Source organism: Carassius auratus, chromosome 46, assembly GCF_003368295.1.
Source record: "Carassius auratus strain Wakin chromosome 46, ASM336829v1, whole genome shotgun sequence".
In the NCBI taxonomy this organism is placed as follows: domain Eukaryota; kingdom Metazoa; phylum Chordata; class Actinopteri; order Cypriniformes; family Cyprinidae; genus Carassius; species Carassius auratus.
Window position 1 is genome coordinate 10,671,224 of NC_039288.1, and position 13,181 is coordinate 10,684,404.

General features: G+C 37.0%; 1 protein-coding gene across 1 annotated transcript in view; it reads right to left on the bottom strand.

The window, feature by feature from the left end:
* Positions 1 to 9,488: 9,488 nt before the first annotated feature.
* The window catches only part of LOC113064148 (sodium/calcium exchanger 1-like), a 64,844-nt gene continuing 61,151 nt past the window's right edge, over positions 9,489 to 13,181 (bottom strand). Inside the window, exon 8 of the mRNA XM_026234743.1 lies at positions 9,489 to 12,756. Within this exon, the coding sequence (XP_026090528.1) occupies positions 12,377 to 12,756 (380 nt within the window). The 3' untranslated portion in view covers positions 9,489 to 12,376. The remainder of the gene's footprint in view (positions 12,757 to 13,181) is intronic.

The following is a 13,181-nucleotide window of genomic DNA, read 5'->3' on the forward strand; positions in this document are numbered from 1 at the left end:
TCACTATGAAAAATAACCACGCCAATTTTTCACATTAGTTCTTATGCAGGCTGTGTCTACTGGTCTAATAGACAATATTAATAGTTAATCTCTGTTTTTATAAAGTTACACAATAATTCCAGTCACATATATCTTGTTTTTAAATAGCTCCCCATCTCATTCACCCCTCTTTCCATCTTGTGGACTATTCCATCCAAATCAAACTTCTCTCTCTCTCTCTCTCTCTCTCTCTCTCTCTCTCTCTCTCTCTTTCTCTCTCCATGATGCAGGGGCACACATTGTGCATTACGCTTGTTGTAAAATCCAACATTATAATTTATTAAACCATAACTGGTTTATTCATTCAAGTAAATCACCTTTTGCAATTAAACTAAAAATGATCAATTTTAGTAGGTTAATCTTGTCACTTTACTATCAGAACTATTAAACATAGCTATTCAACTATTAAAATGAATACTAAAATCCAGAAAAGAAAATGTTGCAGTAATGCACTTACAATGGAAACCTTAAAGACAAGATAAAGCAATTAATTAATAAAAGAAAAAAATATGCATCACATAGCCAGCCTATTTTTAGGAAAAACACATTCCTATCCTTAAATAGTTTTGCAGCTGTAATGCTGAATCATCTGCGATAATAATGTGGATGTGGAAAGAATGCAAGGGTGCACATTTCTCTTTCTACTTAAGTTTTTAAAATTAGCAGCAGATTTAATGCTCGTCTTTAAATGTATGATCCTAAAACTTCAATAATTAAAGTCAAAAATTGCCAGAAAGGCTTATCATATTAATATAGACCCCCACAATGTGATGGTGTGATACTGCAGGCATAGAAAAGAATCACCAGATAATCAGTCCACAAGAGGTCACCATCAAATTAAAATACATTTGTTAAATGTGAGCCTAAATCATCACAATGAAAAGAACCAAAGACTCAAACTACTTCAGTCTGTGTGCATTGAATTTATTTAATATACAAGTTTCACAGTTTGAGTTGAATTAATGAAATAAATGAACATTTTCACGACATTCTAATGTATTCAGAATTCTATGACATGTTGGTTTTATATCTTTTACTTGTAAGTTGCAAATAAATTGTAAATACAGCTGGATAAAACAAAAACTCTTGTCTTCATTTTAGGCTGCAAAGCAACAAAATGTGATTATTTTAAAGGGGAGTGATTATTTTCTATATCCACTGTATATATTGCATTCTACTATTCAAAAGTTAGGGATACGTAAGATGTTTTAATGTTTTTGAAAATCTTTCATGCCCACCAAGGCTGCATTCATTCTGATTTCAGTAAAACTAATATTCAGTAATATTCTGAAATATGATCACAGTTTCAAACAACTATTTTCTGTTACAGTAGATTTCATAATTTATGTAATTTATGTAAATTAAATAGATTTATTCATTTGATGGCAAAGCTGAGTTTTAAGCATAATTACTGCAGTCTTCACTGTCACATGATCCTTCAGAATTCATTCTAATATGCTTATTTTCTGCTCAAGAAATATTTGTATTATTATTATTATCAGTGCTGAAAACAGAAAACTTATCTTAATATTTTTGTGGAAACAGTTTTTCAGGATTTTGGGAACAGAAAGTTCAAAACAACATTGTTTATTGGAATTTGATATATTTATTTATATTTTTGTAACATTCTAAAAGTTTTTTATATATACATTTTCTGTATCCTTGCTGAATAAATATTAATTTATAAATACTTAATCATTCTAATCAAGAGTTAGAGAGACTTACATTTAGAGGTTTTCAAACTGCTATTCAACAGAATTATATAAAGCTCACTCACTAGAGGGCAGTCTATGTTCACTCTATTTTAGTGACTAGTGTCTAGTAAACCACATTGATGAGGAGAGGCCATTATATAATGCAGGAATTTGGAATTGGAGCTGCTTTTTTTAAACTTAGAAATGAGAAAGCAATTTGACTTGTGACGAAACGAGGTGTTCTTCATAGATGAATGTGTAACTGTAAAACTAGAAAAATATGTCATGCATATAAACATTTAGAACAAAATGATCAGAATAAAAACAACTAATGCATTTTAAATACTTCACAGTGAATAACAAAAAAAAAAAAAGAAAAAAAAAAGACCCATCCAGAATTATCATCCTGGATACATTTACAGGCACTTCTCTCTGTTTACAGAACAAACTGAACTGCAGTCAAACCTGATCTGCCAAATATGTACAGTAATATCCACTGTTGTCTGAAAATGCTCAGTAAATCAGTTTTAGATTTCTTCTTTTGTGATTTACTGCTTCTAGGGCAGACCTTGTATGAAATACAGTAGCTGCCAGCGAGGCCATTATCCTTCTTTTTAATGCAGCGTGTAACTGGTTCAGTGGCCCCTGTGTGCCACACACCAGCTCTGGATTATGAGCTCTGGGTCCTGTGAGCCTCCCTCACAACTGCTCCTCTTCACTCTACAGTCACCACAAAACCGATCAAAAGGCAGAACTGAGTGCTGGTACATGTTGCCTTCTCCAAACCATTTGGGATTTTAATGGAGTTTAGCGTTAGTGTTTCAAACAATCCAACTGCAACATGAAATGTTGCATAACCACTTGCCATTGGCTTTAAGTATTGGATAACGATCAGATTGTGCATTCAGTTCTCTCTCTCTCTCTGTATATTTATCTTCAGTGAGTCTGAGCTGTTGGGAGAGGCATCTTCCAGAGCAGTGTGCTTTTTAGCCTTAATCTAGTCTCACTTGAAGGCCATGTTCCCTCCTTTGAGGACCTGTCTGTAATGGAGAGCACTTCTGTGTGGGGTTTCAAGACATTTATGTTAAGCGCTGACAGAAATTAGACCGCAGCTTTCATCCTGCAGAATATCCAGTGAAGCTAAGCAGACTTGAGCTTGATCAAAACCTGAAAGGGAGGCATGGATATGAGACTGATAATGCCCTGTTTAGTCCTGTGGCCTCATTGATAAAACGTGTGTATGCACAGATTTGATCTTGGAGTGTATGTACCAAAAAAATCCACACCAATGTTCGGATTTATAAAACTGTCTTTGATGTGGAAAAGTGTATAGCACCACAAAGTTCTAAGGGGACCATGATTTAAAAATTATAGCTCATTTCACCCTGAGTCTAATTTTAAATTTTTACAGAAACATACACACTCTTTTTACTCGATAAATGTAGATTAAAAAAAAAAAAACTATAATGTGGCCAAAATGGTAGGCCTCAAAATGTTTTGAACCCTGTTTACACTTGTATACAACATTGCCCACCTGTAATTCGATTGCTTAAAGGGGTCATATGACATTGCCAAAAAGAACATTATGTTATGTATTTGGTGTAATGCAATGTGTTCATGCAGTTTTAGGTAAAAAAAAAAAAAAAACATTATTTTCCACATAATGTGCATTATTGTTGCTCCTCTCTGCCCCGTTGATGTATTTCCTCAGCGACCAGCATGGATCAGCACTAGGCATGACGAAGTGGATATCGTCCTCTTTTGGAAGGCCAAACAAAGTAGTTTCGCTTTTCACAGCAAAACACAGCATCTTTACAAGATGGCAGCGGCGGCAACAACAAAACTACAGCGAGAATAAAAGTTACGCCTTCTTTTTTTGTGTGAACATTTGGGCGGTGTTATGCAAATCTTCCAACACAGTGATGTAGATATTTGGGGTCTTGTTTAAACGAGCGATTTTAGGTGGGCATGGACCAGTCTTAACTTTGATAAAGAATATCTCTTTGGATTTGAGACTTTAGTCTTTGTAACTTTACAGATCTTCTTTATGCACCAAGAGCTCCAACACTCCAAAGAGAAAGGACAAATGAAATTGCATCATATGACACCTTTGCTGCTGCAAGAGGTGTTAGTAACAACAGCATGGGGACACCTGGGGCCCGTTTCACTAAGGAGGTTCAACCAACTCTGAGTCTAAACCTGAACTCTGAGTTGACTTAACCCGAGATGGGAAACTCTTGAGTTTTCGGTTACAAAACAGCGAAATGAGTTGATTTAATCAACTCTAAATTGACTGATTCTCAGTTAAGAGCATGCACCACAACTATAAAAAGCCATTATCAATGGAGCGCCGATATTACGATTCACCATGGCAACAAGCTCCTGCCAAAAAGCCGTCTGCATTCTTCAGACTCGATACAAATGTGATTCTTATCAGTGTTATAATATCACAAGTGAAAACTGGCAGAACGTTAGATTAATGAACTAATAGCTAATCATTTTATGCTATATCATGAGCAAAAAATAATAATAATGTTAATAATAATATTTTAAGTGAATATTTCTTATTTTACAAATGATCTGCCAATAGAGTAAGAAAAATACGACTGTGGCTATTTACACTAAGTGGAATTTAACACTTTCTTAGCGATAGATACTATTTACAGTAGGCTAAGTGCAAGATGCCATTTACAGAAAAAATGTACAGTGAAAATCGTGATATATTCTATTTACCATGTAAAAGTAGCAGTTCTTTGCAACAGGCTAAGTGTAAATAATGAAATGCTAGTTATACTTAATACTACGCTATAACTAGCATCTACAGTAATTATTATTTACACTTAGCCTACTGTAAATAGTATCTATCGCTTAGAAAGTGTTAAATTCCACTTAGTGTAAATAGCCACTACCGTATTTTTCTTACTCTATTGGCAGATCATTTGTAAAATAAGAAAAATGCACTTAAAATATTATTATTAGTATTATTATTATTGTTTGCCCATGAGATACCATAAAAATGATTAGCTATTAGTTCATTAATCTAATGTTCTGCCAGTTTTCACTTGTGATATTATAACACTGATAAGAATCACATTTGTATCGAGTCTGAAGAATGCAGACGGCTTTTTGGCGGGAGCTTATTGCCATGGTGAATCGTAATATCGGCGCTCCATTGATAATGGCTTTTTATAGTTGTGGTGCATGCTCTTAACTCAGAGTCAGTCAGTTTAGAGTTGATTAAACCAACTAATTTCAGCTCTTCTGTAACCAAAAACCCAGAGTTTTCACATCTTCCCATTCAAGTTTAAACTCAGAGTTGGTTGAACCTCCTTAGTGAAACGGACCCCAGATGAAGCAATCTTTAACAGACATCTTGCAGACGTACCTGTGCTATCTGGGAATGGTATTTCTTAAAAAGGTTTAGGGTTGTAACTGTGGTGTTCAGGACAAATTTGTCCTGTCAGTTGGCCATATACTCGTATTGACTGTAACAGCTCCTATATCCTCTCCACTGATATGTGGCGTATGACAGATTTTCTTCCAGGTGGAAGAGATTACTCCACTCTCATCGTGAAGTGCTTTGAGTGTGACAAAAGCACTATATAAATGTATCATTACTCACTTTGGTGACACACTCCAAGCAACATAAATACACTTTCAAAGAGACACAATTGTTTGCAATGAGATGGAACAACCACCGCAAAATGCAGGCAAAATGATGCTCCGCTTCTTACTGTATTCTAATATTAGAAAGTTCAGAAAGCCTACAGTGTTAGTTTGCACTAAGAGTGAATCATCCTCGTCCTGCAGTGATACTTGATGACTAACTTGCCTGAGCTTAGTGATTCATGAAACAAGCATCCCGTCTCTCTCTCTCTCCTCCCACTCCCTGTATTCCATTTCTTCATCGTTGTAATTCAAACCATTTGCGACTCTCTTTCTGTGACATTCAGGCAACCTGGCAGACACAAAGGGAACAATGTACATGTAATTACAGATTCAGAATATATAGGAATGTGTCTTTTTTTATTAATAGAAAGAGTTTTTCTTTTTTACTGCAAATGCGATGTTGTGCTTAATTTGCTAAATTGTTTATCTGCTGGTTAGATGTCAAGGTTTTTGATGATTTAGACGTTTTACATTAGGCTGTAAGCTGCGAATTAGCAGTTGTTGCGCCTTCCATGCTTTGACAGACATATATATGTAGTTTAATAACAATCCTGGTGTTTGTACTTACCTGTGGCCCTGCCACCAGTCCAACCGAGCTCGCCAAAGTCAAGTCTGGCTGTAAGATACAACTTGATGGCTGTGATTGGCCAGAGTTGAAGCCATTTCCAGTAACAACTGTGGGTGAGTTCTGAAGCACGATGTGAGCTGACCCCGCTTCAGCCCCGTCTCTCGCCACGGCCGCTGTGATTGATGGCACTAAATTGCCACTGTAATGTTTGTCACTGCAGCTGTGTCTTTTTTTTGTCTCTGCAGTGATCTGAAAATAGAGCTGTGGATTGCTAAGACTGACTGTCGCTGAATAAAATGAAAATCTGATTCTTCATTGATCAAGAAGATTCTTGTTCTCCGAATTTTTAATTAAGGCGATAATCATTCAGGATCATAACTTGTGGTGGGGTTTGACGGTGCTTTGCACCTGTTATCAGTGTGAATGTCTTGTCAAATTCAATAACATTACTTTTTAGCACAATGACGCACGTCCAGACACATACAAAACAGTTCAGATGCTGTGAGTGAGGATCTACTCGAAAAAAGGAAGCAAAGTTGGAAAGAGAAAGAAAGGAGAAAGATTACAAGCTTCTCATTTGACCATCAAAATGTGCTTAAAAAGTTCAGAAGGGGTCCAAGGATCTCAAGTGAAGAGTGACAGCATTGTTATGAGGGAAATGTGCTTCAGTTCAAATGCATTATTGAACATTGGCCTTCGCTTATGCTAGCTATTTCTGGTTTCCAATAAATATCAAGGTTTCTCTTTTTATTGCCTTTTTTCCTCTTAAATTTCCTCACTGTATAAAACACTAGCTCTCTGCAACAGGAAAATGTAGATGTCATAAGTCTTAAATAAATAAATAAAAATCATATACACTAGACATTGTTGACATGCACTTTCATTTGCCATTTCACCAGACAGTCGAGGCATCTTGTTTAAAAATGTAATTTAGACAGAATGTGAATTTTCATTTCATGCGCACGTTAAAGTTAATACAATACAAAAGTTAAATTAGCAAATCAATTAGTACAATTATTAATTCTCCTGATGGCTGTGATTTTTTTACAGTTTAAGAACATTTGTGGTCTGTTTTTAGAAGCAAATAGTACATTTGCTGCACTTCACAGATGCTTGTCAGAATGGCTCTTCCTGTGGAATAATAAATGAGAGCATGTTAGATTGATTTTACATCTCATATTCTTACTAGCTGAGATATCTGTAGCTCCTCAAATAAACAGACTTTTTAAAAAGCGTATTTGACTCCTTTCTTCCCGTGAGGGTTTCTGTTGTGTTGTGTTGTTCTGTTCTTGTAATTTACATTCTCCACTCCACAGTATTTCTTCTCCCCTGTCTTCCTTCTTCCTTTCTTTTCCTCTAATGACTATTTTGTAGTACTGCGCTGTTCACTGGTCTGCAGGGGGATGGGACAGAGTCAGGAGCCATCTGTCAAACATTCTGGAGAACGCAAGAGCTTGAAAAGAAAAACACCATTCAAGCATAGATTCATTAAGCGGGTCATGATGACGAATCAAAATTTTACTTGATCGTCTGAGATAAAAGTTATTTGAATTATAAAAACAAAAACAAAAAAACTTGAGAACCTTGAGAAATGAATAAGACTCTTTTAAAACTTCAAAGATGTTCGATTTACGCACCCTTATGTTGTTCCAAAACGGAAAACTTACTCTCTTCTGTGGGCCGCATACAAAAATTTTAAAATGTATTTAGTTTTTGTCCATACAATTATAATAAATTGGGACAAATGTTCATTTTGGGCCCCAATGACTTTGATTATATGGACAAAAAGCACTCAAAATGTTCTTTTTAATGTGTCGTGACAGATCGCAGTAGTGCCTCAGTTCAAGCAGCATGTCAACCGATCATCTCTTCTTCTATACTAGTTATAGCACAAAATAAACATGAATGAACATCAGAAGGTATCTTGTTTCAACCCACGGAAAGATGTCAATACACATAATGTAATTTAACCATAAATCTACCCTCCTGTCTGGTCTGTTTGTCAGACAAAATGACAGATTCTATGTTATGATTGGTCAGATCACCTGTCAATCAAACTCCAAGCAAAGGGTCAATTACCTTGAACTTAACAGTTTGATATGAAGAAACAATGGACAATAGATTAACAGAGGTGTTTTGTTTTCTTTTGTCATGCTTGAGAGAAACAAATCCTTTATAATAAAGTAAGAAATAGTCTGTTAGTAATATACAATTCCAACTTTAATGTACTGAAGAATAAATTAAATATGAAACAAAGTTTTACACATTACAAACAGAGACTCATTCTTCATCTTTTGTCAAAATACTGCAGTTTCCCTCTACATTACATATTTAATGAGCACACACACACAAAAAAAAAAAAAAAATCACACATTTCTCCCTCATACATACTTTTAGAGACAACATTGGGACCATAAATTATGTGTTGTTGTTATTGTTGTTGTTAAGATGATGATAAAGTACTCTATGCAGCACTTGTTTTGTTTTTTACCTAAAATATTCATTTATCTCAGTACAGAACATATCTCAAGACAACAATAGTGTCATATAACTAAAAAAGAAAAGTCTTTTTAAACAGTGCTTTATCAAATAGCTATGCATACAAAACCAAACACAATTAATTTTTTTTTGTAAATATTTCAATGTTTGTGATTAAAGAGAAATGCAATATTAGAAGACAAATGCACACACACTCAAAAGACATGATTTAAGATTGAAGTATCACAAGAGAGCACACGTGACACCAGGACTCTCACACGACACAAGCACTCTGACATACAAGATTACTGTGAGCATGCCACGGCAGACTATGAATATAGTCAGATATTCAAGGTCATTTTTGGTGTTTTGGGTAAGTCAAGACTGATTAAAGATCAAATAACAGTAAATGAGTGTGGAAATGCATTTAAAGGCACAGTTCGCCCAACAATGAACAATTTGAGTGTATTTCTATGCAAATCTACTGTTATTTGATCATAAATCAGTCATAATGATTTAATCCACAAGAAATGGTCCTTCCATACACATAAACAGATTTTCTAGCATGATATGGTCTAATATGGTATTCCTCAAGGTTATATGCTGGCTACTGAGTATTTCAGCCATTCACCAGCATAATCCTTTGTAGTTGGTCTTTTTTTTTTGTTGATGCAACTATGATTGGTATTTTTGAATATGTTTACCTCAGGGAGAACAGTGACTGCTTTGCTCTCAACAAAGCAAAAGCTTATATTAATATAATACAAAACTCTCTAGGGGGCAACTTAAGGTTCTTAATTAAGGATTGTCCTTGAATAAGGGTGGAACTTTTACGTTCATTAACCATGTGTGGCCAGATATTAGGAGAAAGATGAGAGTGACCTTATAAAGTAATTACAGTCCAACAGATACCCCTCCACCCACCCTTAAGCACTGACACCAGACAACATAATGACAGAAAGACAATGACTCTTTTAAGACGTCGCCTAGCAACAAGAAGCTCTAAAAATACATCACTCAGTGCTTTTTTTTTTTTTTTAATCTGGTATCACTGGAATGTATAAATACACATATGCCTGTATAAATGTGGACTGTATGTACATCTGTTTCGCCCACTTTCAGTGAGCAGAGCACTTACAACATTTCCATAGATGGCTGACTGTGGCTTTTGTTGAACCTCTATGTTTTATCATTCAAGAAAACGGAGGACTGTAGCAGTCGTCATAAAATGGTGCATTTGGCCATTGGCGTCATTATAAATCAGGTAATGGGACTATGCATTCCCTCTTACAATTTTTTCAGAACGCTCTTTAAAATAATGCACTTTAAAAGTTTGAAGCACTGGTCTGCTGGGGTCCATAATAGTGAACAACACCAGCATTTCCTTCTGCTAAAACTTTTCATTTTCTATATCATGTGTCCCAGGTTGGGCCTAGCAGATGGCTGATAGCAGGAAAAAATGGGGACACATTACATCCTTGTAAACAATTATGTAATATCTGCAACCTGAAACCCATAATCACTGCATCACTTAGTAAAGAGAAATATGGGATAGAGAGTTGGGCTGACTAAACCAGTTTAACTCTTGGCTAACTGGAAATGAACCAAGTCTTATTAGTTAAGGAGCAGATGGAGAACACTGATTAAAGAGAGCATACTGAAACTGAACTGGAATTTAATCCATTAGCCATTAACCACGCACATAAACGCAAATTAGGTGGCGTCGATGCTATCAGGAGAGGTAAGTGCTTGGATAATTAGATATGGCTCTGGATTAATGTGGCGAAAGTGATGGGATCACATTTCACGGGTAAAATATTCACATTTTGAAGCGTGAATGAAACTCACAGCTCGGTGACAGACCTACAGTATGGCCAGGACACATTGTACTGTTGATATCAAGGCACCCATGTTGTGTTCACACACAACCACATGACTCAATGACGCTAAGCCTTCAGTAGTGAAGAGAGCTAAAAGCTTGACACAGTGAAGCTGTGGAAAATGGCTCGGTTTGACCGGAGAAACGAATGTACCACATGTAAACTGCAAACTGTAAATTCAAGGATGTTGGGAGAAGATCCAGAAGCTCACATGATAAGAGCCTGAAACTCCTGAGCGTGGCAGTGCCAGAAACAAAATTCGCTGTGCTTGAGTGTTGGACACATTCACTTTCAGACACTCATAGTCAGATAAAAAGACTTTAAACACTTTTCGACAAATTGGCACATACAACACTCATATGTTCGTCAAATCTGTTGCACTCGCCCATTCGAATACATGCTCTCACACACAAACAGTGTACAATATTTCCCACATAATACAAAGTTCATAATAATAAATATCAATAAATATCACATGAATAAACACCAACACCTTGGTTCATATGTCACTGTCACTGTTAAACTATTTCTTTTGGTCTCTGTTCAACTTCTATCACTAATGTTGTTTCATGCAAATTGTGTATCCTTAAGGTTTTGTTAAGTTTCAACAAAATTACGAAAAAAAAAAAAAAATCCTTTCTTACATTCCTGCTATTGACCTCATAATTAACTTCATTAGCATAGTAAAAATAAATAAATAAATTATAAAAATTTCACAAGAGTATTTAAAAAGTTACAACACCAGCAAATAGTAGACGTGAAGAGGGTGTGGTATGTTGTGTCGAGGGCGGGGTTCATATATAAAGAAGGTGTGTATAGATAATTTTTGCGCAGAGCCACATATAAAGAAGTTGTGGCATATGTAAAATGAGAATTGAAGAAGGTGTGGTGTAGGTAGTGATGGTGTTGGATCAGAGGTGAAAATGTGTGCTATAGATAATGTAGGGGTGGGGTCAGTGATGGAGGAGGTGTGGCACAGGAAGTGTCGTGGGTAGGGTCAGAAGTGAAGAGAAGTTTGTTCTATTGGGAACTGAAATCATATGTAAATAAGGTCTGGTAATATTGGGGTGTGCCAGAGATTAAAAAGGTGTGATGTATATGGAGTATAATGGGTGGAGTCAGAAGTGAAGAACGTAAGGTTTAAGTAGTGATGGGCCAGTGTCAGGAGTGACAAAGGTATTTATGTAATGTTGGGGCCGAGGTTATTGGTCAAAAATGTGGTATAAGTAGTGCTGATCAGGGTCTGTGATGACACCGAGGCGAGGTTAATATTGAGAAAGTTGTTGAATCATTATTGAGGATGAGGTCTGAATTGAAGAAGATCTGGCGTAGGTAGCATTGGGGACATGTTCAGAGCTGATGAAGATGTTAGAGTAGAATTTGGCCAAGGTTATCGGTAAAGGAGTCAGGTTATATTGGGGGCGGAGTCAGTTAGAGAAGCTCAGCCCCCACAGGTTCACTTGAGTTGAAATTATAGCTGTGGAAAATGAACAGTGCTAGTGTGGTATGAATGTCTTCTGGGAGTTGTAGTAACAGGCAAGAGAAGACAGATGAAACAGAGTGTTCATGTCTTGTGGGTAGGTAGAGGCGTGAAGCATGCCCAAATCTCTGCAGTGGGAATAGGAGTCTGTTGACAGCGACTTGGACGGAAGAGAGAATGATAGAAGAGGGATTTCTGAGAGAACATCGAAGGACCATCCTTGAAAAAAAACAGCAGTAAAGCAAGAAAAATGCTGAAGGGGCTCTCAGGAGATAATTCTGGAGGGTGCTGCTGTGTCTAAATATCCAGGTGGTGGCAGACACCATGTAAGACAGATCCATCTATAAAGAGAAGCTGTGCATGACTGAGCCTCTATCATCCACCACTGACACTCATCTAGATATCCACGTCAGTGTTAGCGAAAGGATGCGAGTTCAATTTCAACAACGATTATAATCAGTAAGAACAGATGTAAACACTCATTTTAGACTTCTCATATAGACAGAAGCAAAGAGGAAGAATGATGGGAGGTTTTACAGCAAAGAGTACATCTCTCTTATGCACCTTCTCAGAAGCCAGGCACGTGGCAGTAAGCCTCCAGCGATGACAGCATGATGTAGATGAGCCACAGGATGATGAAGAGGACCACGGTGAGCAGCTTGGCGGTTCGTGGGCCCCCCAGCTCGCCCCCAGACACAGAGGGCCGGCGGCGGTACAGTAGTGTAACAACACACACCAGAGCCATGATGGTGAAGAGGGTGACAGAAAACGCCAGCGACCCCGGCGGGACCAGGAATTTTTTGCCCTGACTGTTCCAGTATACAGAAGCGATGGTCCACGCCACTCCGATTCCCAGGAAGACATTAACTGCATTACTACCTGTCACATTTCCAATTGATGCATCGGCGTATTGGTCCTGGATGGCTGCCACCTTGCTGGCAAAGGTATCTGCAGATGGCAAAAGAAAAGACAGAGAAAAAGAAAGTTGAAAGGTGAGAACTGAAAGAGCTTTGAAAGGCATTGCTCATAGCTCAGGACAGTGTTTCCCAAACCGGTTCCTTGAAGCACACCAACAGTACACATTTCGAAGTCTTCCTGATTTAACACACCTGATTCAGTGCATGAGTAGAGACCTGAAATGGATGGGTCAGATAAGGGAGACCTCCAAAATATGCCTCCAATAACAAGGGTTGGGAAACACAAGACAGAATTGAGGTCCCGATTATGTTTAATTCAGATTATCAACATTGTCTCAGATGTTTCTTCTAAAAGTCTATATGTACGGTGGCTGAGAGAACTCAACATAAATAAGAAAAACACTGACAAATTAAAAAAAAAAACATCTTTTGACAACATATGTGCTGATAATACTC